General features: G+C 39.9%; 1 protein-coding gene and 1 long non-coding RNA gene across 3 annotated transcripts in view; one reads left to right on the top strand and one right to left on the bottom strand.

Annotated features, from left to right (window-relative positions):
• The window catches only part of schip1 (schwannomin interacting protein 1), an 845,783-nt gene that overhangs the window by 799,506 nt on the left and 19,026 nt on the right, over positions 1–27,251 (bottom strand). Inside the window, exons 3-4 of the mRNA XM_061878138.1 lie at positions 9,237–9,304; positions 1,778–1,891 (exon numbers count right to left, since the gene is read on the bottom strand). Coding sequence (XP_061734122.1) covers positions 1,778–1,891; positions 9,237–9,304 — 182 coding nt within the window. The remainder of the gene's footprint in view (positions 1–1,777; positions 1,892–9,236; positions 9,305–27,251) is intronic.
• Positions 31–9,090, top strand: LOC133537212 (uncharacterized). 2 transcript variants are annotated; one of them, XR_009802621.1, is made up of 4 exons: positions 31–140; positions 249–317; positions 431–502; positions 5,931–9,090. It is a non-coding gene; the product is annotated as an uncharacterized LOC133537212 (long non-coding RNA). The 2 variants fall into 2 exon arrangements; XR_009802622.1 differs by lacking the exon at positions 5,931–9,090 and adding an exon at positions 1,239–4,659.

Raw genomic sequence — 27,251 nt, 5'->3', positions numbered from 1 at the left:
AAGTATTTTTTTATGCACCATTTTGTCAAGTAAGGATTAGAGCGTCGAATGTTTGATCATAATTACACATGGTATTTACGCAGGTATCACTCCGCCAGAAAAGTAGAGACCTGTGGATGTGTTTCATGTTTCCAAAACAGGTAAGTGGATTTATGTATTTATTTATTTTTTTGTGATAAAACGTTTTTGTTAATGTAATTTAAATTATTATTTTTGTATGAATGAATGTTGTTAATTTCCTCTATCAGACTTTTGCTGAGGTATCACTCCGCCAGAAAAGTAGAGACCTGTGTATGTGTTTCATGTTTCCAAAACAGGTTTGTGGATTTGTGTATTATTATTATTTGTTTGGTGATAACATGTTTTTGTTAATGTAATTTAAATTATTAGTTTTGTATGAATGAATGTTGTTTATTTCCTCTTCTATCAGACTTTTGCTGATGAGGTATCACTCCGCCAGAAAAGTAGAGACCTGTGTATGCGTTTCATGTTTCCAAAACAGGTATGTGGATTTGTGTATTTTTTTTGGTGATAAAACGTTTTTGTTAATGTAATTGAAATTATTAGTTTTGTATGAATGAATGTTGTTTATTTCCTCTTCTATCGGACTTTTGCTGATGAGGTATCACTCCGCCAGAAAAGTAGAGACCTGTGTATGTGTTTCATGTTTCCAAAAGAGGTGGCCAATAAATGATGAAACGACGGAATGAAGGAGTGTCTCTTACCTAAAAAACTACACAACTCAGAATAAGACTGACTACACATACAAGATAATGTGGCAAAAATGAAAAAAGCAAAATACATCCTGGGCCAAAAATCAATTCACATTCTTTACTGCTCGCTAGTGTTAGCATATCTGAGTTATTGTGCAGAAATAAGGAAAAACTACAAATGTGCGCTACATTCGTTGACTGTGTTACAAAAAAGACCAATTAGAATAATACATCATGTTGGATATAGAGAACAAACAAACCCTTTATTTGTTGAGTCAAAAATATTGAAGTTCGGTGACATGGTAAAATTACAAATAGCTAAAATGATGTACTAAGCAAATTAAAACCTGCTACCAGAGAATGTACAAACTGTATACAAATACCGGTATACTGTACAACCCTAGTACACATACGTATAATGATTAAATATAGAGCTAAATACTTCGCCCCTATTGTCTGTACCGTCTTCTCCCTCCTGTTCACATTCACCATTTCATCTAGTTGCTGCTTTTTGGATGTGTTCAGACTCTTCTGACCTCTCCCCGCCCATCTCACCCACACCTTTCATCCCCCAAGTGGCGAGGTCCAGTGTGGGGCGTCGCATCAATTACTCGATGGACAAACACATTCACCTCCGCTGGAGCAGAGCGACGACCGAACCAAACGGAACAAATTGAATCAAGAGGCAAAAATCCCAGCTCTCCAAACCTATATACGGTCTTCTTTTCTGTCCACAATTTTCTCCACTCGTACTCTTCCTGCCGTTCCCTCCTGATCGGGCGGCCTCCCTGGAAGTCTCTTTCAGCCCACTGCGTCGCAATCATAATAACTCCACACAGAAAACAATGGCCTTCTCTTTTTAATCTCCACTTTCATGGAAGGGAAAGCCTCGGGGCTTGAGCCGTTTTATCCTGTTACACCTCAGAAAGCGGCGCTACGTCGACGCCGCTGTGCAGTTCAGCCGCAGACTCTCATCGAGCGGGACACTAACTGGTAACTGAACTCAAAGCAGCAAGGTTGAAACAAGGTTATAAGAACCATGAGACAAAAAAAAAATCACTCACACAATAGCCTTGATCTCCAGTTGCTGCTGCTGCTGTTGTTGTTGTTGTTGTTGATGTTGATGCCCACGGCGGTGAGACCTGTTGTCAGGCTCTACCTCGCTCCTTTGGGGGTGGCTTCAAGGAGGGAAGAGACGAGAATATGACATTTGTTGTGAGACAAAAAAGAGCAGTGTAGTAAGGGAGGACTCACACCATTAACTAGATCCACTATGGACTGGACTCTCACACTATTATGTTAGATCCACTATGGACTGGACTCTCACTATTATGTTAGATCCACTATGGACTGGACTCTCACACTACTATGTTAGATCCACTATTGACTGGACTCACACTATTATGTTAAATCCACTATGGAATGGACTCTCACACTATTATGTTAGATCCACTATGGACTGGACTCTCACACTATTATGTTAGATCCACTATGGACTGGACTATCACACTATTATGTTAGATCCACTATGGACTGGACTCACACTATTAACTAGAGCCACTATGCACTGGACTCTCGCACTATTATGTTAGATCCACCATGGACTGTACTCTCACAATATTAACTAGATCCATTGTGGACTGGACTCTCACTATTAACTAAATCCAATATTCACTGGACTCTCACTATTAACTAAATCACTGTGGACTGGACTCTCACACTATTAACTACATCCACTCCACTATGGACTGGACTCACACTATTAACTAGATCCACCATGGACTGGACTCTCATACTATTATGTTAGATCCACTATGGACTGGACTCTCACACTATTATGTTAGATCCACTATGGACTGGACTCTCACACTATTAACTAGATCCACTCCACTATGTACTGGACTCTCACTATTATGTTAGATCCACTTTGGACTGGACTCTCACTATTATGTTAGATCCACTATGGACTGGACTCTCACTATTATGTTAGATCCACTATGGACTGGACTCTCACTATTATGTTAGATCCACTATGGACTGGACTCTCACACTATTAACTAGATCCACTCCACTATGGATTGGACTCTCACACTTTTAACAATCGAATGAGAATGAGAACCCTTGGAGGGGACCGCCGATGTGGGAACCCCCACACCCTGGGCGACCGGTGCAATGGACGTTGAGTGGATCTAGTTAAGAGTGTGAGAGTCTAGTCCATAGTTGATCTAACATGATAGTGTGAGAGTCCAGTCCATAGTGGATCTAACATAATAGTGAGAGTCCAGTCCATAGTGGATCTAACATAATAGTGTGGGAGTCCAGTCCATAGTGGATCTAACATAATAGTGTGAGAGTCCAGTCCATAGTGGATCTAACATAATAGTGTGAGAGTCCAGTCCATAGTGGATCTAACATAATAGTGTGAGAGTCCAGTCCATAGTGGATCTAACATAATAGTGTGAGAGTCCAGTCCATAGTGGATCTAACATAATAGTGTGAGAGTCCAGTGCATAGTGGATCTAGTTAGTTAGTACTGTATGATGGCAAAAATTGTAACCTGGACCCGATTTTTTTCCTGAAAATTTGACCGCTTTCAAGTGTTTTTTTTACGCATGTTTCTTCCATTCATATTATTTTGTACAGCCTACCCACAGGTGCAGAATGTCGTTGAAATCCATGAAAAAGATAACACTTTCAAATTGAAAAGTCCGTATCCATCCAGGTGGCACTAGAGGTTGTAGTCGTGGTGATCCTGTGTGTGTATGCACGCTACAACAGCTGCTTCTTCCTGGTTGGATGTCAATAATAATCTGTAGGTTAAACTTTGTTTTACTCATTTACGGTAAAAAAAAAGTGCATTCGCGATGTTACGAGCAGGGCTGTTCCAAGCTGATATTGATATTGGATATCGGTCCGATATCAGCAAAAAATAAGTATCAAATGATATCGACTTGCATTGAAAATCTGCGATACAAGCTCCGATACAGAGCATTAATACATCTACCAGAGTGTATCATGACAGACAGCATACATTGTGTATACTGTATAGTTGTGTACTACATACCTAATATTGTTCTCTCTTTGACCAATTTCCTAACCTTCTACACTACAAAATAATTATTTGCTTTTAAGCGTGAAAGTTAGTGTTTAATACCTATCAATGTTTAGTTTGACAAATTTCACTTGATTAAAACTTCTAGAACACCGCACAGTACAAAACGATAAAATAGTATGATTCTTGCAACATTGTATCAGATAAATATCATATTGCCAACACTCAAGGCTCTGATATCGGTATCGTATCGGAAGTGAAAAGTTGTATCGGGACACTCTCGGTTAAGAGTTGTGTTTAGTAACTTTAGTTCATACACTATAATGCCAAAAGTATTTGGCCACCCATCCGAATGAGGAGAATCAGGCGTCCTAATCACTTATCCCGGTGTATAAAATCAAGCACTTAGGCATGGAGACTGTTTCCACAAACATTTGTGAAAGAATGGGCCGCTCTCAGTGATTTCCAGCGTGGAACTGTCATAGGATGCCACCTGTGCAACAAATGCAGTCCTGACATTTCCTCGCTCCTAAATATTCCAAAATCAACTTTGCTATAAAAAAAGTGAAGTTTGGGAACAACAGCAACTCAGCCCCCAAGTGGTAGGCCGTGTAAACTGACAGAGAGGGATCAGTGGATGCTGAAGCGCATAGTGCAAAGACTTTCTGCACAGTCAGTTGCTACAGAGCTCCAAACTTCATGTCACCTTCCAATTAGCCCACGTACAGTACGCAGAGAGCTTCATGGAATGGGTTTCCATGGCCGAGCAGCTGCATCCAAGCCATACATCACCAAGTCCAATTCAAAGCGTGGGATACGGCAGAGTAAAGCACGTGGCCACTGGACTCTAGAGCAGTGGAGACGCCTTCTCTGGACTGCTGAATCATGCTTTTCTATCTGATGGATGAGTACAGTTCGGACTGCATTGTGCCGGGGGTGACATTTGGTGGAGGAGGAATTATGGTGTGGGGTTGGCCTCTTATTTCCAGTGAAAGGAACATCGAATGCTCAAGGATACCAAAACATTTTGGACAATTCCATTCTCCCAACGTTGTGGGAACAGTTTAGAGTAGGCCCCTTGCTCTTCCAACACGGATGTGCACCAGTGCACAAAGCAAGGCCCTTAAAGACATGGATGACAAAGTCTGGTGGGGGTGAACTTGACTGGCCTGCACAGAGTCCTGACCTGAACCCGATAGAACACCTTTGGGATGGAACTTCACATTAATATGTGAGTCAAGGCAGGTGGCATAACACTTTTGGCAATATAGTGTATGATTGTGTGTCAGACGGGCTTTTCAGAGAGTAACAGCTGACAAGCTTGACATTCACAGTCAACAAATAAATCAAATTAATAAAAATGTTGAATGTTTTTATATTATGTGCAACATTCTTCATCATATGTGCAATGAAGCCATTGTTGATGATCACCCACAGCTTGGGATTTTTTTTTTTTTTTTTTAAATAGCATTTTTTAGAAGCCATTTCTATTAAACAGTCACGTAGTTCAATTACCTCCGTCCAGTCCAAATGGCGTGTATTAAATCTAGCAGGATGTCCATGATATATGCGCGGTCACCTTGCGTTTTAATGCCACCTCACCATCTTCACTCTTCCACTTTGGCAGAGACGTGGCAGGTAAATGATGTGCATTTGGATTTTTGGGCCGTTAATTCAGGAGTAGCCTTATGGTCCTTTTATGCTCATCTCAAAAGGGATGTTTTTTGGGGGTCTCCAATGGAGACCTTGGGAATAGATTTGCTAGTTTATTTTTTATATCGTCACATGTGGTGTACGCCACTTCCAAATTTGAAGTGCAATGTAATGCTGGACTAACTGCAGCTTTATTTATATAGCGCTTTTCTCTAGTGACTCAAAGCGCTTTTGCATAGTGAATCCCAATATCTAAGTTACATTTAAACCAGTGTGGGTGGCACTGGGAGCTGGTGGGTAAAGTGTCTTGCCCAAGGACACAACGGCCGTGACTAGGATGGCGGAAGCGGGGATCGAACCTTGAACCCCCTGGGCCACACTACCAACAGAGTTAAACCGGCCGAGAAGCGCGTAGATACAAAAAGTTCAAATTAAAGTACCAATGATAGTCACACACACACTCGGTGTGGCAAAATTATTGTCTGCATTTGACCAATCATCTTTTTCACCAGCTTTGAGGTGAAGGGAGCAGCGAGCAGCGGCGGTGGCTGCGCCTGGGAATCATTTTTGCTGATTTAAGCCCCTGTGGAGAGGCGGAGCTGACGGCGGGGCAGGGCACACTGCAGCCCTGCCCATGATGGCGGCAAGGAGGCGGAGAATGCGGCGGGGCGTGCCGGGAGCGACGCCGCCGCAATCTAATTCAGGTGCATGGCTCACACACCGGGACACAATCAACCCATCTCATCATGATTTATAAAAGGGGTGAGGGAGGAGAGATCAGCGGAAGGAGTAGGAGAGCCGGCAACAGCGACCGAGCAGCAAGAGAGGAAAAGACACGAGAGACGGAGACGAGGCCGGCTAAAGAGTGGACCGGAGAGTGAGAGACGGAGAGCAAAACACGGAGGAGCGACGACGGCGAAAAGACATCTACCTTTATTCCAAAATAAAAGCATGTCCTTCCTGGGTGGTCCACTGAACCCGAGCGACAACGGCAAGAGTCGGTCACACCCGAATTCCAACCCTAGATGCTGAGTGCCAAGCAGGGAGGTAATGGCTCCCATGTTTATAGTCTTTGGTATGACTCGGCCGGGGTTTGAACTCGCAACCTACTGATCGCAGGGCGGACACTCCAAGCACAAGGCCACTGAGCGGGTCTGAGCAGGTCTACTTGAGTCGAGGAGCGAAAAGACGGAAGGCCAGATTTTTGATTTGACCGCAATGATTGGTGTGTTAAATTTGATGAGTTTTGAAGCATGTTAAGGGGGTCAAATTACACCTCAAAGAGGCGGCGGTATAATAATAATAAAACCTTAGAAAAACAATAGGGTTCTCGGTCCCAAAGGGACATTCGGTCCCTAATAAAACCTTAGAAAAACAATAGGGTCCTCTGTCCCAAAGAGATTCAGTCCCTAATAAATCCTTAGAAATACCAATAGGGTCCTCTGTCCCAAAGGGAGATTCGGTCCCAAATAAAACCTTAGAAATACCAATAGGGTCCTCTATCCCAAAGGGACATTCGGTCCCTGATAAAACCTTAGAAAAACAATAGGGTCCTCTGTCCCAAAGAGACATTCAGTCCCTAATAAAACCTTAGAAATACCAATAGGGTCCTCTGTTCCAAAGACACATTTGGTCCCTAATAAAACCTTAGAAAAACAATAGGGTCCTCCGTCCCAAAGGGACATCGGTCCCTAATATTTGGCTTTCATGGCTCACTCCGCCAAAATGGTTCCCGACCCCTGATTTTTTAGTTAAAACAAAGCCAATAATGCAATTTTTTGTGGTCTATTTTTTTTAGAAAAATACCGAAAAGTATCTCATATTGGTACCGGTACCACAATATTGTATACCGTATTTTTCCGACTATAAGTCACACTTTTTTTCATAGTTTGGCCGGGGGTGCAACTTATACTCCGAAGGGACTTATGTGTGAAATTATTAACACATTACCGTAAAATATCAAATATTTATCTCATTCACGTAAGAGACTAGATGTATAAGATTTCATGGGATTTATGGATTAGGAGTGAGAGATAGTTTGGTAAAGGTATAGCATGTTCTATATGTTATAGTTATTTGAATGACTCTTACCATAATATGTTAGGTTAACATAGCAGTTGCTTATTTATGCCTCATATAACCACTTATTCAGCCTGTTCTTCACTATTCTTTATTTATTTTAAATTGCCTTTCAAATGTCTATTCTTGGTGTTGGATTTTATCAAATAAATTTCCCCCAAAAATGCGACATACTCCAGTGCGACTTGCTGTATTTCCTTGAATTGCCGCCGGGGCGCTAATTAATTTAAAACCTCTTCTCACTCCGGCGTTTACCAAAGGCATGCGGTACATTTAGGCCGGCACTTAAAAATTTGAGTGTGATGTAAAGATACCATCATGAAATTCACATTTAACAAAAACGTTATCATGGTCTTACCTTTACTTATAAATGAAGTCCGTGCACAGCTCCTTCTGATCAAAAGCATCGATAACTTGTTTATAGAAGTCTTCCTTATCTTTCTTCAGTTTTAAAAGTCTCTCTGTCTCGATGGAGATCTTCCTTTATTACCTCCTGCTTCAATCGAAAGTCCAGTTTAGAAAACTGTTTTATTTTAGATATCAATCAATCAATCAATGTTTATTTATATAGCCCCAAATCACAAATGTCTCAAAGGACTGCACAAATCATTACGACTACAACATCCTCGGAAGAACCCACAAAAGGGCAAGGAAAACTCACACCCAGTGGGCAGGGAGAATTCACATCCAGTGGGACGCCAGTGACAATGCTGACTATGAGAAACCTTGGAGAGGACCTCAGATGTGGGCAACCCCCCCCCTCTAGGGGACCGAAAGCAATGGATGTCGAGTGGGTCTAACATGATACTGTGAAAGTTCAATCCATAGTGGCTCCAACACAGCCGCGAGAGTTCAGTTCAAGCGGATCCAAGACAGCAGCGAGAGTCCCGTCCACAGGAAACCATCTCAAGCGGATCAGCAGCGTAGAGATGTCCCCAACCGATACAGGCGAGCGGTCCATCCTGGGTCCCGACGAGCGGTCCATCCTGGGTCTGTAATCCTCCTGGGTATGTAATCCTCCATGTTAAAAGTGCAAGCGAGCGGAAAAAATAAACTATTGCTGCTCACTCTTGCTGCTTGTTGTCACTTCTTCTGCAGCCAAGTAGTCGCAAGAAGGATCACTAGTGCCCTCTACCACCGGGAGGCGGGAGTCATTTAATGACTCATATTTGACACACGCAGCTACGGTATATTACTAAAACATAGCTGCTTACTGTTCTTTTTAGCATATTCAATAGCTTGGACCTTAAATCCTACCGAATAGCTCTTAATCTTCTTCCCTTTATGCGATTTCAAATGATTGAAATCAGCCGCCTCCATTTTGAAAATGATGACAGGTGAAGTGTCACTCGTGACGTGACGAGTTTGACCCGGTGGAAATTCTAGGCATATGCTAATTATTTGGTGAAATGAGCTTGACCCGGCGGAAATTCTAGGCAGGTGCATACTATATACCTGGCGGAAATTCAAGGAAATACGGTATAAGTTTTTTTCCTTCTTTATTACGCATTTTTGACAGGTGTGACTTATACTCCAGAGGGACATATACTCCGAAAAAAACGGTATATATTATTTATTTCCCAATGTTTTTTTTTCCCCCCACTTAAAATGTTTTTCAAGGTTGACTCTAGATATAAGACTTAAAAAAAATAAAAAGAAGACACACTCCCTTACTAAACTTTAATTCTTTGCCATTTTTAATAAGGCATTTTACCTGAAGATGTGTGTGCACTTCTCACCTGTCCACCTTAGGAGCTGCTTGTCCTCCGCTGTGATTGCAGTAGCGATGGAACCTCTTCACTTCCTCCTGCAGACAACAAATGCAGAAATCAGTCAATAATGTATGAACATACATGACAAAATCCAAGCATATACAGGAGGTAAGTGGCGAGGAGCATTTTTTTTGTGTCCTTGGCAGAGGTCTGGACTTTTGAGAGCCATATTAGTTTATAATGTCTTCTCTTATCTGTTTATTGGTCACAAAACTGCATTTCTGGCTCTGTTTCACACACCAATGTCAGTGATGCAGGCAGACGGCATGATCGCGCGCGCGTGTGCGTGCGTGCGTGTGTTTGCGTGAGTGTGTGTGTTTGTGTATGTGTGTGAGTGTGTGTTTGTATGTGTGTGTGTGTGAATTTTTTTTGTTTGCATGTGTGTGTGTGTGTGTGTGTGTGTGTGCATTCAAGTGTGCGTGTGTTTGTTTGTTTGTGTGCATTCGAGTGTGCGTGTGTGTGTGTGTTTTTGTGTGTGCGCATTCAAGTGTGTGTGAGTGTTTTTGTGTGTGCATGTGTGTGTTTACGTGTTTGCATGTGTGTGTGTGCATATTTTCGTTTGTGTGTGTGCATGTGTGTGTGTGTGCACGCATGTTTGCATGTGTGTATGTGCATTTGTGTGTGTGTTTCTGTGCGCGAGTGTGTGTGTGTGTTTGCATGTGTGTGTGTGCGAGTGTGTTTGCACGTGTGTGTGTGTTGTCTTGTTTCTGTGTATTTTTGTGTGTGCGTTTGTGTTCGTATGTGTGCGTGCATGAGTGTGAGAGTCCAGTCCATAGTGGATCTAACATAATAGTGTGAGAGTCCAGTCTATAGTGGATCTAACATAATAGTGTGAGAGTCCAGTCCATAGTGGATCTAACATAATAGTGTGAGAGTCCAGTCTATAGTGGATCTAACATAATAGTGTGAGAGTCCAGTCCATAGTGGATCTAACATAATAGTGTGAGAGTCCAGTCCATAGTGGTTCTAACATAATAGTGTGAGAGTCCAGTCCATAGTGGATCTAACATAATAGTGAGAGAGTCCAGTCCATAGTGGATCTAACATAATAGTGAGAGAGTCCACTCCGTAGTGGATCTAACATAATAGTGAGAGAGTCCAGTCCATAGTGGATCTAACATAATAGTGAGAGAGTCCACTCCGTAGTGGATCTAACATAATAGTGAGAGAGTTCAGTCCGTAGTGGATCTAACATAATAGTGAGAGAGTCCACTCCGTAGTGGATCTAACATAATAGTGAGAGAGTTCTGTCCGTAGTGGATCTAACATAATAGTGAGAGAGTTCAGTCCGTAGTGGATCTAACATAATAGTGTGAGAGTCCAGTCCATAGTGGATCTAACATAATAGTGAGAGAGTCCACTCCGTAGTGGATCTAACATAATAGTGAGAGAGTCCAGTCCATAGTGGATCTAACATAATAGTGAGAGAGTCCAGTCCACAGCGGGGCCAGCAGGAGATCATCCCGAGCGGAGACAGTATTGTCCCTCGAAAAGTTCTACTTCCTTAAATGTGAGGAGTGAACATTACTCACTTGTGTGCACAAGTAGTCCATCCAACCTGATGTGGTCTGAAAGATCATTCATGTTCAAAGACCTAAAACTAGACGGACAAGTGAACAAACTGCGGTCTAAAGCCAGATGTTCAATCACATTGTGACGTTCACGACAAAGCACCGGAGTTAAAGTTCATTACGTCAGAATATATTGCAGATTAAGATCAAGCGCCATGACTAATTCAGCAGAGCAACAATACATCTTCCTGACAAGATAATAGAATATTTAATTCTTATCGTCGTACTTTAAAACATGGAATAAATTGCAAGTCTATCTCACTCATTTGCTTCTTTTTTATTGATTTGTTTTGCTGACGTTGTCATTATGTGTGTTTGCAATTAACCACGGTGTAGAGCATTGTGTCAAACTCAAGGCCCGGGGGCCAGATGTGGCCCGCCACTTTATTTTATTTGGCCCTCATAAGCCTGGAAATATGCATCAATAAAGTAGTGTAACTTTTCTTACTAATTGCGTTATTTATTTCTATTATGGGAGAGAAAAAAAATAGATGTACCCCATGTAATCGGAAAATTATATTTACTTAAATATTGTCTAATTATGCAAAAATATATTTGTGGAGAGGCGGAGCCGACAGTCCGACTGGACTCTCACAATATTATGTTGGATCCACTATGGACTGGACTCTCACTATTATGTTAGATCCACTATGGACTGGACTCTCACACTATTATGTTAGATCCACTATGGACTGGACTCTCACACTATTATGTTAGATCCACTATGGACTGGACTCTCACAATATTATGTTAGATCCTCTCTGGACTGGACTCTCACTATTATGTGAGATCCACTATGGACTGGACTCTCATTATTATGTTAGATCCACTCTAGACTGGACTCTCTCACTAATATGTTAGATCCACTATGGACTAGACTCTCACACTATTATGTTAGATCCGGTGTGGACTGGACTAACTATTATGTTAGATCCACTATAGACTGGACTCTCATTATTATGTTAGATCCAATATGGACTGGACTCTCACTATTATCTTAGATCCATTATGGACTAGACTCTCACACTATTATGTTAGATCCAGTATGGACTGGACTAACTATTATGTTAGATCCACTATGGACTGGACTCTCATTATGTTAGATCCAATATGGACCGGACTCTCACTATTATGTTAGATCCACTATGGACTGGACTCACTATTATGTTAGACCCACTATGGACCGGACTCTCACTATTATGTTAGATCCACTATGGACCGGACTCACTATTATGTTAGATCCCCTATGGACTGGACTCTCACTATTATGGTGGATCCACTATGGACTGGACTCTCACTATTATGTTAGATCCACTATGGACTGGACTCTCACTATTATGTTAGATCCACTATTGACTGGACTCTCACTATTATGTTAGATCCACTATTGACTGGACTCACACTGTTATGTTAGATCCATTATGGACTGGACTCTCACTATTATGTTAGATCCATTATGGACTGGACTCTCACTATTATGTTAGATCCATTATGGACTGGACTCTCACTATTATGTTAGATCCACTATTGACTGGACTCTCACTATTATGTTAGATCCATTATGGACTGGACTCTCACTATTATGTTAGATCCGTTATGGACTGGACTCTCACTATTATGTTAGATCCATTATGGACTGGACTCTCACTATTATGTTAGATCCACTATGGACTGGACTCTCACACTATTATGTTAGATCCACTATGGACTGGACTCTCACACTATTATGTTAGATCCACTATGGACTGGACTCTCACTATTATGTTAGATCCACTATGGACTGGACTCTCACTATTATGTTAAATCCACTATTGACTGGACTCTCACTATTATGTTAGATCCACTATGGACTGGACTCTCACTATTATGTTAGATCCATTATGGACTGGACTCTCCCTATTATGTTAGATCCACTATGGACTGGACTCTCACTATTATGTTAGATCCATTATGGACTGGACTCTCACTATTATGTTAGATCCCCTATGGACTGGACTCTCACTATTATGTTGGATCCACTATGGACTGGACTCTCACTAGTATGTTAGATCCACTATTGACTGGACTCTCACTATTATGTTAGATCCATTATGGACTGGACTCTCACTATTATGTTAGATCCATTATGGACTGGACTCTCACTATTATGTTAGATCCATTATGGACTGGACTCTCACTATTATGTTAGATCCACTATGGACTGGACTCTCACTATTATGTTAGATCCATTATGGACTGGACTCTCACTATTATGTTAGATCCATTATAGACTGGACTCTCACTATTATGTTAGATCCATTATGGACTGGACTCTCACTATTATGTTAGATCCACTATGGACTGGACTCTCACACTATTATGTTAGATCCACTATGGACTGGACTCTCACTATTATGTTAGATCCACTATGGACTGGACTCACTATTATGTTAGATCCACTATTGACTGGACTCTCACTATTATGTTAGATCCACTATGGACTGGACTCTCACTATTATGTTAGATCCATTATGGACTGGACTCTCACTATTATGTTAGATCCCCTATGGACTGTACTCTCACTATTATGTTAGATCCACTACGGACTGGACTCTCACTACATCTGTGGTCCTATTCAAGGTTTTTCTTTGTCATTCACATTGACATCCCACTGGGTTGTGAGTTTTTCCTTGCCCTTATGTGGGATCTGAACCGAGGATGTCGTTATGGCTTGTGCAGCCCTTTGAGACACTCGTGATTTAAGGCTATATAAATAAACATTGATTGATTGACTAATAAAATGCATAAAAAAATGGTGTAAAATTAGTCTTTAGTGTTAGAAGCGGCCCTCGGGGGCCAAACATAACTGCGATGTGGCCCTCGGTGAAAACCACTTCGACACCTCTGGTGTGGAGGATAAAAACAGAAAGTTCTAAGCTAAGTTAAATGAGAGAAGCGGAGAGAAGGCTGCGGTAGAACACGGGAGAACCGCCATACTTGTCGCTTTGGAATCAAAATCGATACGGGCAATGCATGATTGCAGCAAATATCGATATCCACACTCACACTCCCCTGCTGGGCGTGTACGTGCAAACATGATCACATTATTTTCAATTTCAAATAAGGGCCGATCAATAACACCGCGCGGATTTGTAATTTGCCGATTAAAAAACAAAAAACGCACTTTTAGAATCATCTGTAGAAGTCCTTTATTCTAATTAGGGAAAGACCTGCTAATCAGACAAGTTGGACCTTTGAGTCCTGCACCTGCCTGAGACCACATCCAGAATCATGAAGTGACACTCAGTCAACCCCGCATGCAATAACACACACACTGTGATACACAAAAACACATCACTCTAGTCCAGTGTTTTTCAACCACTGTGCCGCGGCACACCAAATTGGGTTAAACATATTTTTTCAATCCAGTACTTATAATCCACAAATGTGCCGTCGAGTGTCTGTGCTGTCTGGAGCTCGGCAGAGTAACCATATAATACTCTTTCACATCATTTGGTGTCAGCAGGTAGCTAATTGCTTTGTCGTGATCACAATACGCAGGCGACAGCGGGAGGCACAGTGCAGGTAAAAAAAAAAAAAAAGGTGTCTAGCGCTTAAACCAAAAATAAACACAAGGCGAATGAAGCTTAGGCAAGGCTATGCAAAACGAAACTTTGCCACGCCTATGGTTCATGTTTTGTTTTGGTCATGCTATGTTTAGTTTTTTGGGACATTTAGTTCTGTTTTGCATTTCCTTGTTTGTGTTACCATGCCAACTGATTTAGTTTTCTGTCATGTCTGATCATGAGTTTTGTATGGCCGTACTACCCTGAGCATCCCCAATCTCATCTGTTCTCAAAGCTAAGCAGTGTCTGGCCTGGTTAGTACTTGTATGGGAGTGAATTATATTTATATAGCGCTTTTCTCAAGTGACTCAAAGCGCTTTACATAGTGAAACCCAATATCTAAGTTACATTTAAACCAGTGTGGGTGGCACTGGGAGCAGGTGGGTAAAGTGTCTTGCCCAAGGACACAACGGCAGTAACTAGGATGGCACAAGCGGGAATCGAACCTGCAACACTCAAGTTGCTGGCACGGCCACTCTACCAACCGGGCTATGCCGCCCCCCTATGGGAGACTGCCTAGGAATACCAGGTGCTTTGGACTATAAGTTCCTTTTTTTTTTTTTTCACTCCGTTTTGTTACCATGACAACCAATCAGTTCACCTGTCTTGTCTCCCACTTGTTTTCACTTATCATGTTCATTATTTAAGCCACAGTTACCAGGTAGTTAGCCCGGCAATATCACCTCATTCACGCCCTCGATTATCCGCTTCATGCCTTGCCACGCTGTCCATTTTGTCCACGTAAGTTTTTGTTATTCATGCCACTGTGCAAGTGTTTTAGTTTCATGTTTTATTTTGTTTCATAGCCCAGTTTTATGTACCGCTTTTTGTTGGTTCCTGTTTTTAGTTTTAGTGTTAAAATAAAGATGTCTTTACTTTCACGCCGTTTCCACTCCATTCGCTTTGCACCTCGGGAAAACAAACAAACCAAGTCCAAGCCTGACAAACTTAAACTGAACTGGTTGCAAACTAAACAAAAATAGAATGCTGGACAACAGCAAAGACTTACAGAGTGTGGAGCAAAGACGGCGTCCACTAAGTAGATCCGCACATGACAATCAACAACTTGAATATTCTTGATTGCTAAAAGAAAGGGAATAGTGTTCAAGGTAGACATGAAACTGCTACAGGAAAACACCAACAAAACTGGAAATAAGGAGCTCAAGACAGGAACTAAAACACCACACACAGGAAAACGTCAAACATTTCAAAATACGTCACAGCGGGATCTAACAGGTGGTGACAGTACACCTACTTTGAGAAAAGAGCTATATTGATGCATGCTTGCTTATGCTTCATAGTCAAATCCAACTATTAGGAAAACAATTTAGTAGTGTTAATATAGGCTACTGAGTTTCATTTTGCAATGATTTCTGCGGGATTTTTTCAATGAAGAAAGTGTGCCTTGGCTCAGAAAAGGTTGAAAAACTCTGCTCTAGTTTCGGTACTTCATGCACAAAGTCAACATCCATTTTCTCTAGTGTTGTCCCGATATCATTTTCATACTTTTCTAAATAAAGAGGACCACAAAAATGTTATTATTGGCTTTTTTTAACACAAAATCTTAGGGTACCTTAAACATATGTTTATTATTGCAATTAAGTCCTTAAACAAAATAGTGAACATACTAGACAACTTGTCTTTTAGTAGTATTATTGTGTCATTTATACACATCTTGAAGGACAAACTGTAAAAATGAGTTATTAATCCACTTGTTCATTTACTGTTAATATCTGCTTACTTTCTCTTTTAACATGTTCTATCTACACTTCTATTAAAATATAATCACTTATTATTTTCTTCTTTGACACTTGACATTAGTTTTGAATGATACCACAAATTCAGGTAACGATCTGATACCAAGTAGTTACAGGATCATACACTGATTTATATTACCATAATTTAAAAAGACAAAAAAAAAATATCGATGTAATCATTGCAGTATCGACTATGTACGGCACTTGTACTTGGTATCGTTATAGTCGATGTATGTATAGATCCACCCTAGGGTTGTCCCGATACCAATATTTTAGTTCCAGACAAGTACTAGACAAGTTGTCTAGTATGTTCACTATTATTATATTATATTATATTATATTTAAGGACTAAATTACAATAATATGGTACTAAAATATTGGTATCGGGGCAACCCTAGGGTGGGTCTATACATACATCGACTGTAACGATACCAAGTACAAGTGCCGTACACTTTTCTAAATAAAGGGGACCACAAAAAAATGTCATTATTTGGCTTTAAATGAACAAATTAAACATGTTTATTATTGTAATTTAGTCCTTAAATAAAATAGTGAACATACTAGACAACTTGTCTTTTAGTAGTAAGTAAACAAAGACTCCTAGTTAGTCAGCAGTAACATATTGTGTCATTTATACACATCATGAAGGACAAACTGTAAAAATTAGTTATTAATCCACTTGTTCATTTACTGTTAATTTCTGCTTATTTTCTCTTTTAACATGTTCTATCTACACTTCTGTTAAAATGTCATAATCACTTATTCTTCTCTTCTTTGATACTTTACATTAGTTCTGGATGATACCACACATTTAGGTATCGATCCGATACCAAGTAGTTACAGGATCATGCATTGATCATATTCAAAGTCCTCATGTGTCCAGGGACATATTTACTTTAATTTAAAAATACAAAATAAAAAAATATCGATGTAATCATTGTAGTATCGACTATGTACGGCACTTGTACTTGGTATCGTTACAGTCGATGTATGTATAGACCCACCCAAGGGTTGTCCCGATACCAATATTTTAGTTCCAGACAAGTACTAGACAGGTTGTCTAGTATGTTCACTATTATATTATATTATATTTAAGGACTAAATTACAATAATATGGTACTAAAATATTGGTATCGGGACAACCCTAGGGTGGGTCTATACATACATCGACTGTAACGATACCAAGTACAAGTGGCGTACACTTTTCTAAATAAAGGGGACCACAAAAAAATGTCATTATTTGGCTTTAAATGAAGAAATTAAACATGTTTATTATTGTAATTTAGTCCTTAAATAAAATAGTGAACATACTAGACAACTTGTCTTTTAGTAGTAAGTAAACAAAGACTCCTAGTTAGTCAGCAGTAACATATTGTGTCATTTACACACATCATGAAGGACAAACTGTAAAAACGAGTTATTAATCCACTTGTTCATTTACTGTTAATATCTGCTTATTTTCTCTTTTAACATGTTCTATCTACACTTCTGTTAAAATTTAATAATCACTTATTCTTCTCTTCTTTGATACTTGACAGTTTTGGATGATACCACACATTTAGGTATCGATCCGATACCAAGTAGTTACAGGATCATACATTAAAGCAGCTCAGTGTTATAACTTCACCTTTATCTTTACTTTTTAAGCCACAATTCATCCGTTCTCCTTTTTCTGTCCACACACTGTGTCTGCTTATAAGTACTCTGTGTGCGTGCACTGCCGAACATGCTCCTCTGTTCATAAACTAGCAATGAGACAACGTGACGAGGACCGGGGACCAATGCTTTTTCAGAGGTGGTATAGTACCTTAAATAATTCATTAGTATGGCGATACTGTGCCAGTACTTAAGTTCCACTCTTCTACTCCTAAAAAGGGACTAACGAACAACTCATGATTTTAAATTGATCAAAATGAAGCATTGTTGGTTTCATTTCAGTTCATCACAACCACAGATGTACAACACAGGAATTTTTAAACAGTTTTAAAAATGCTTTTAAACCGCTGAATAATGTTTGAAACGTTCTACATAAATGTTTTAACTTTTAGCAAGAGTTAAACTAACAGGAATTCATCCTTTAACTTTGCATTCATCTTTTGTTACTTTTAACTTTAAACATTAAGTGAAGTGACTGAGAATGAAATATTATCTGTGGTTTACAAACTAAAAAACAAGACCTCAATAAACAATGAGGGCATTGACATGAGTATAATAAAAAACACAATTGATTGCATCATTAAACCATTGCATTATATAATTAATTGTTCTTTTAAAGTAGGGGTTTTCCCAGACAGTATGAAAACCGCTAAGGTTATACCTATATTTAAAACCGGAGATAAACACACATTTGGTAATTATAGACCAGTATCTCTCTTATCTCAATTTTCAAAAGTGCTTGAAAAACTGTTAATAAATTAGACTGTTTTCTTGAAAAACATAAATTATTAAATGAAAATCAGTATGGATTTCGGTCAAACAGGTCTACGAGCTTGGCCATCATGAACATTATTGAAGAGATTACAACTGCAGTTGATCAAAATAAATACACAATAGGAGTGTTCATTGATTTAAAGAAGGCATTTGACACTGTAGATCATCAAATTCTCATTTCTAAATTATATACTTATGGAGTCAGAGGAGTTGCACTGGACTGGTTAACCAGTTATTTACATCAGCGACAGCAATATGTTGAGATCGATGATCATAGGTCAGAATGTATGAATATTGAATGTGGAATTCCACAAGTTAGGACCCAAACTTTTTACTTTATATATAAATGATATTTGTGAGCTTTCGAAAATTTTACAGTGCGTATTATTCGCAGACGATACAAATTTACACTGTTCAGGAGATGACTTGAAAATTTTAGCCACTAATATTGAAGAGGAAATGGTTAAACAAAAATTGTGGTTTGATATAAATAAATTATCTTTAAATTTGGAAAAGACTAAGTATATGGTATTCGGTAATAAAAGAAAGATAGAAGTTAGTTCATCCATAATGTGAAAATTGAGAAGGTGTCTGAAATCAGATTTCTTGGGGTCATCTTAGATGAAAAGTTGACATGGAAAGCTCATATAATGCATGTGAAAAATAAGGTATCTAAAAGCTTACTTATTTTGAAGGTTGAATATAGTTTTCCATACAACACAATGAGAATGTTATATTGCTCAATTATTCTACCTTATTTCAATTATTGTGCAGAAATATGGGGAAATACATATCCCAGCAACATAATGCCTTTATTTCTTTCACAGAAAAGAGCAATTGGAATCATTTTTAAAGTAGGATATAGAGACCACATAAATCCTCTCTTAATTAGGTCAGGATTACTAAAACTAAAAGACATTGTAGAATTGAATACACTATTAATGATGTTCAAAGCCAGAAATAAAGTTCTTCCGAAGGACATACAAAAGTTATTTGTGTTCACATCTGAAGATGAGAACCACAGACTTTAAACAAATGTGAAACAAATGTGCTAGGTTGTTGGTGTGAAAGAATGGAATTCTCTAAACAAAGACTTAAAAAGCTGTAAGAATATATTTGTATTTAAAAAGAGTTATAAAAAGAGAAAACTGAAATTATATCAAACTGAGTTTTGGATTTAGATTGGACGTGTCATTGTGAAACTGCTTAAAGGAAAATGGAAAAGTATGTTGGAGTTTGGGTGTTGTTGGAGGGAACAGTTATAAAGTCATTGAAAATACTGTAATTTGTGTTAAAAAAAAGGGGCAGATAAATATAAGAATATTGTTCTTCCATCTGCTCCTTTCTGATCATGGAAATGTATAAGAAAGAAAAACAAAAAAAACAACGAAAGTGTCAACTGTACGTGGCTTGTAAATATGCATTTTAATGAAAGGAATAACAATAAATGATAATGATGATGATGATGAAGTGGCCTAGTGGTTAGAACAGGGGTGTCCAAACTTTTTCCACTGAAAAATCAAAGCAAGCGGGGGCCATTTTGATATTTTTAACGTTAAAAACCGTTACAATACTGTATATGTATAAAAAATATAAATTTCGGCCTCCACTCAGGCTTGATCTCAGGGACCCCGAAGGGTTTTGGTAAAAAAAAAATATTAAAAATGTGTCATTGTTCAGTGTAATTTTTTAAATTATTATTCAAGTTTTAAATCTCTAGATCAACATTATGTTTATCTGTCAATATAACGATTTTAAAGATTTAAGTTGTATGCTCTTTTTGGAAAAATCACAAAACATGCAATATTTTCACCCAATATTTTTTTAAAGTGGAATATTTGAGATGATATAATACTTGGAGCATTAAAAAAAGGTCAAAAACTATGCAAAACGAAACTAAAACTGAACTGGCTGCAAAGTAAACAAAAATAGAATGCTGGACAACAGCAAAGACTTACAGACTTTTACCGGTTTAGCTCGGTTGGTAGAGTGGCCGCGCCAGCAACTTGAGGGTTGCCGGTTCGATTCCCGCTTCCGCCATCCTAGTCACTGCCGTTGTGTCCTTGGGCAAGACACTTTACCCACCTGCTCCCAGTGCCACCCACACTGGTTTGAATGTAATTTAGATATTGGGTTTCACGATGTAAAGCGCTTTGAGTCACTAGAAAAAAAAGCGCTATATAAAATATAATTCACTTGATTTTAATTAATTGTTATTTTTTGAGCAATGACTTTAAAAAACAAATCTCAGCAAAATTATTGGGGATCCAAAAGGTGTGTGTTAGAAAATAAGTTATACATTTTTTTACTGTTTACTTTTAACACAATCTCGAGATCAACTTCAGATCCATCAGTCAATTATAAGTTTTATGTTTGTTTTAGGCCCTTCTTTAAAAAAACAGCTCAGTTATTTTTATATGGCAAACACGAAATATGCAACATTTTCCCCCCAAAAATATCTCAAAGTGGAAAATTTAACGTAACATAATTGGAGCCTTGAATAGATCAATAATTCCTAATGACATTGATTTTGATGCATTATTATTTTTTAAAGAAAGAAACAGCCTGCATGGCAGCTTTGTCTTATTAGAGTAAACATTGCAATATTTTCTTGTTACTTTTCACCCGTTTGCTCTTTTATATCACTTTTACGTTTTAAAAAATGTTCAATTGTATTTTTAAAATGTGCCGTGGGGCCGTTAAAAAATTACCTGCGGGCCGCACTTTGGACACCCCTGGCCGAGTCAAACCAAAGACTATAAAAATGGGACCCATGCTTGGCACTCAGCATCAAGAGTTGGAATTGGGGGTTAAATCCCCAAAAATGATTCCTGGGCGTGGCCACTGCTGCTGCTCACTGCTCCCCTCACCTCCCATGGGTCAAATGCAGGGAATAATTTGGCCACACCTCATGTGTGTGACAATCATTGCCACTTAACTCAAACAAATAAAAACAATAAGCTTTGACTTAAAACCTTTTAACTTTCCCATTTTAACTTAAGCTTAAACAATTTAAGAGTGTTACTTAAGCTTGAAACAACTTGCTTTCAACTGCTCAAAGCCAGTATTTGATCAATAATCCAAGTGAAATGCAACAATGATGTAGTTCAACTTGAACCCAGCAGTTCAAACTAAGTCAAGAAGCTTGAAAAAAATCAAGAAGCTTGCAGGTACAAGTAGATCTTGTTGTTATTCCTCCCGTGCAGCTTGTTTGCTGCATGAACGTGACTGAACCTCCATTCCTATCCAGGTGACTTCAATCAGTAATTTGGCAACCATTTTTCCCCTTGGCATTCTGCGAATTGTAGTTCTCAATGGTTTTGACCATGCAGTGTTCCACCATGCAGGGCATGGATCGACTCCAGACTGACACTTCTGAGTTTTTAACTCCACAATTATATATCTAGCGTGCCACCATACTTTCCAACCCCCCCGATTTTCCCGGGAGACTCCCGAATTTCAGTGCCCCACCCGAAAATTTCCCGGGGCAACATTCTCCCCGAATTTCTCCCGATTTCCACCCGGACAACAATATTGGGGGCGTGCCTTTAGCGTAGACCAGTGGTCCCCAACCACCGGGCCGCAGCCTGGTACCGGGCCGTGGCCCGATTGGTACCGGGCCGCAGAAGTATTTTTGTTAAAAAAAAATATATATATATATTTTTATTTTTATTTTTTATTAAATCAACTTAAAAAACACAATATACACTTACAAATAGTGCACTAACCACAAAAAACTCCCTTTTTCATGACAAAAATGTCCCTTTTTCATGACAAAGAAGAAAAAAAAAAGGACACTCCCCCCTCTTCCGAGGATGTTGTAGTCGTAACGGTTTGTGCAGTCCTTTGAGACATTTGTGATTTAGGGCTATATAAATAAACATTGATTGATGATTGATATATATATATATATATATATATATATATATATATATATATATGTATGTTTACTATATATATGATAAATTTCTGTACATTACTGCCCTCTGGTGTCTGTTTGCCGTCACCTCCTTTAGTTAAACCATAACATCAAGTGCCAAATTAATTTACACAACAGGCCAAATTCTGCCTGCGGACCAGAGTTTGACACCCATGCCCCAGAGAGTCTACTGTGTAGTTAAAAGTAGAAGGTCGGCCATTAGACCCGACCCCCAGTCAGTTTTATGATCTCGTACTTGATAGTTTACTTTGTAATGTTGTGTGCATGACTGTTTTGTGATCAGCATGTAAAATGCATCTTTTTATCTTCTGTAAGCTCGTTACCATTCTTCACTAAAACAAGAAAAAGCAAGCCTGGTGTATGGAGTTTTTTTTTTCATTTTTTGCTGACAGTTTTGTGAGGACAGCGCAGTCTAATTAATTATCTGGAGGATAAAAAACAACTGAAAATTAACTTTGGCAATTTGTAGTTTATTGACAAATTATCTCAATAACATCCAATTAAAAAACTGGGAAGCCATTTTTTTGGGGCGCGAAATGGGGTTATATTTTTAAAGTCCTTTGACAGCAACTTAATAATAGTGTTTTATTTTCTGGATCGGTTCGCAGCCGAGTGTGAAGCGACCGGGATGAGAATCTTATTATGGTCTTACCTTTACTTATAAATGAAGTCCATGCGCAGCTCCTTCTGACCAAAAGCATCGATAACTTGTTTATAGAAGTCTTCCTTATCTTTCTTCAGTTTCTCGATGGAGATCATCCTTTATTACCTCCTGCTTCGATTGAAAGTCCAGTTTGGAAAACTGTTTTATTTTAGATATGTAATCCTCCATGTTAAAAGTGCAAGCGAGAGGAAAAAATAAAGGATCGCTGCTCACTCTTGCTGCTTGTTGTCACTTTTTCTGCAGCCGAGTAGTCGCAAGAAGGATCACTAGCGCCCCGGAGTCATTTAATGACTCATATTTGACACACGCACCTACGGTATATTAATAAAACATAGCTGCTTACTGTTCTTTTTAGCATATTCAAAAGCTTGGACCTTAAATCCTACTGAATAGCTCTTAATCTTCTTCCCTTTATGCCATTTCAAATGATTGAACTCAGCCTCCTCCATTTTGAAAATGATGACAGGTGAAGTGTCACTCGTGACGTGACGAGTTTGACCCTGCGTAAACTCTAGACATATGTTAATTATTTGGCAAAACGAGTTTGACGCAGCAGAAATTCTACACATGCGCTGATAAAAATAATATTTTGCGAAATGAGTTTGACCCGGCATTAATTCTAGGCAGGTGCATACTATATACCTGGCGGCAATTCAAGGAAATACGGTAACATACAGACTAAAATGTATTTAAACTGGATTTTATTTATACGGCGCCAAATCATTGTGTTCTGAGACGACCATTTGTCAGACTGATAACAACAACTCATCCATCCATCCATTTTCTACCGCTTATTCCCTTCGGGGTCGCGGGGGGAACTGGAGCCTATTTCAGCTGCATTCGGGCGGAAGGCTGAGTACACCCTGGACAATTTTCCACCAAAACCCAATATCTAAGTTAGATTTAAACCAGTGTGGGTGGCACTGGGAGCAGGTGGGTAAGGGGTCTTGCCCAAGGACACAACGGCTGTGGCTGGGATGGCTACAAAATAAAGAAAAACAGAATGCTGGACGACAGCAAAGACTTACAGCGTGTAGAGCAGAGATGGTGTCCACAAAGTACATCCGTACATGACATGACAACAATGTCCACACAAAGAAGGGTCGCGACGACTGAAATAGTCTCGATTGCTATAATGTTCTCCCCGTGAATGCGTGGGTTCCCTCCGGGTACTCCGGCTTCCTCCCACTTCCAAAGACATGCACCTGGGGATAGGTTGATTGGCAACACTAAATGGTCCCTAGTGTGTGAATGTGAGTGTGAATGTTGTCTGTCTGTCTGTGTTGGCCCTGCGATGAGGTGGCGACTTGTCCAGGGTGTACCCCGCCTTCCACCCGATTGTAGCTGAGATAGGCGCCAGCGCCCCCCACGACCCCAAAAGGGAATAGGCGGTAGAAAATGGATGGATGGATGCTATAACAAACCTACTCAGTGTCCGCCCTGAGATCGGTTAATAGGTTGTGAGTTCAAACCCCGGCCGAGTTGACTAGAATATCGAGGGGCGACGATATTTCATGACTGGATTTGTTGCACAGGTGGCATGCTATGACAGTTCCACGCTGGAAATCACTGAGAGCGGCCCATTCTTTCACAAATGTTTGTAGAAACAGTCTCCATGGTATCGGCGCCTATGTTCAAAGTTATTTTGGTTTTGCTTTCTAATGTTCACACTGTGTCCACATGCAATTCGTACTGTGGGAATATAAAATCCCGTTTCCATATGAGTTGAAAAATTGTGTTAGATGTAAATATAAACAGAATACAATGATTTGCAAATCCTTTTCAAGCCATATTCAGTTGAATATGCTACAAAGACAACATATTTGATGTTCAAACTCATAAACATTTTTTTTTTGCAAATAATAATGAACTTTAGAATTTGATGCCAGCAACACGTGACAAAGAAGTTGGGAAAGGTGGCAATAAATACTGATAAAGTTGAGGAATGCTCATCAAACACTTATTTGGAACATCCCACAGGTGTGCAGGCTAATTGGGAACAGGTGGGTGCCATGATTGGGTATAAAAACAGCTTCCCCAAAAAATGCTCAGTCCTTCGCAAGAAAGGACGGGGTGAGGTACACCCCTTTGTCCACAACTGCGTGAGCAAATAGTCAAACAGTTTAAGAACAACCTTTCTCAAAGTGCAATTGCAAGAAATTTAGGGATTTCAACATCTACGCTCCATAATATCATCAAAAGGTTCAGAGAATCTGGAGAAATCACTCCACGTAAGCGGCATGGCCGGAAACCAACATTAAATGACCGTGACCTTCCATCCCTCAGACAGCACTGTATCAAAAACCGACATCAATCTCTAAAGGATATCACCACATGGGCTCAGGAACACTTCAGAAAACCACTGTCACTAAATACAGTTTGTCGTTACATCTGTAAGTGCAAGTTAAAGCTCTACTATGCAAAGCTAAAGCCATTTATCAACAACATCCAGAAACGCCGCCGGCTTCTCTGGGCCCGAGATCATCTAAGATGGACTGATGCAAAGTGGAAAAGTGTTCTGTGATCCGACGAGTCCACATTTCAAATTGTTTTTGGAAATATTCGACATCGTGTCATACGGACCAAAGGGGAAGCGAACCATCCAGACTGTTATCGACACAAAGTTCAAAAGCCAGCATGTGTGATGGTATGGGGGTGCATTAGTGCCCAAGGCATGGGTAACTTACACATCTGTGAAGGCACCATTAATGCTGAAAGGTACATACAGGTTTTGGAACAACATATGCTGCCATCTAAGCGCCGTCTTTTTCATGGACGCCCCTGCTTATTTAAGCAAGACAATGCCAAGCCACATTCAGCACATGTTACAACAGCGTGGCTTCGTAAACAAAGAGTGCGGTTACTTTCCTGGCCCGCTTGCAGTCCAGACCTGTCTCCCGTGGAAAATGTGTGGCGCATTATGAAGCGTAAAATATGACAGTTGAACGACTGAAGCTCTACATAAAACAAGAATGGGAAATAATTCCACTTTCCAAGCTTCAACAATTAGTTTCCTCAGTTCCCAAACGTTTATTGAGTGTTGTTAAAAGAAAAGGTGATGTAACACAGTGGTGAACATGCCCTTTCCCAACTACTTTGGCATGTGTTGCAGCCATTAAAGCTGCTTTTCTAAAGGTACATTAGAAAGAGCCTTCGAGGCAGTTTCACGCCACTGCAGGTGTAGCTAATGACGGTTGAAGATGCTTAGGCGTTGTAAACGTGGCAAACAGGTGCACGCCAGCGGAAGAGGCAAAAATGAGGAGAGCGAGTGATGGGGGAGACGACGGCACGTATGTAATGTGGTCGAGGAGCGAAGGAAGAAGAAAGAGACATCCTGGAGTGCAGAGGAGCGAGCACATGATCACAGAGTATACTGTAGATCAAAAATGCAAAATGGAACACTTGAGACTATTCCCCCCGCCACTATTTACCGGTAGAGTGCTAACATATGGCGAGGGAGGGTAATGAGGGTGCTCTTACACACTGTCTGTGATCAAAGAGCGTGCTCGCTCACTGAGACGATACTCTCGCCGCTTCCGGCACGCTAATGCGAGGAAGATGACAACATGCGTCTCTTTCTTTCAGGGACACCATGATTTGGGTGAAGACCCCGAAACAAAAACGACAAGAGGAGGTAAACTGACCGGCCACATTATTAAGTACACCAGGGATCCAAATACAAAATTTGGCTTTAAAAGTCTGCCTTAACTAATGAAATAAGGTAACACTTTAGCATGGGGAGCTGCTGGTTTACGAGCAGACGAGCATGTTCGGCGGCACAAAGTCACAGAGTACTTACAAGCAGACATAAAAAGGGAGAACGGACGCATTTTGGCTTAAAAAGTAACGATAAAGGTGAAGTTATAACTCTGAAACACCCCCAGGAAGAGGTGCTTTAAGACAGTGGTCCCCAACCACTGGGCCGCGGCCCGGTACAGCAGAAGAATTTTTTTCAAATTTTTGGGGGATTAAATCAACATAAAAAACACAAGATACACTTACATTTAGTGCACCA

The sequence above is a fragment of the Nerophis ophidion genome, linkage group LG18 (genome assembly GCF_033978795.1).
Source record: "Nerophis ophidion isolate RoL-2023_Sa linkage group LG18, RoL_Noph_v1.0, whole genome shotgun sequence".
In the NCBI taxonomy this organism is placed as follows: Eukaryota; Metazoa; Chordata; class Actinopteri; order Syngnathiformes; family Syngnathidae; genus Nerophis; species Nerophis ophidion.
Note: the sequence above shows the minus strand (reverse complement) of the source record. Positions and strands in the feature narration are given on the sequence as shown.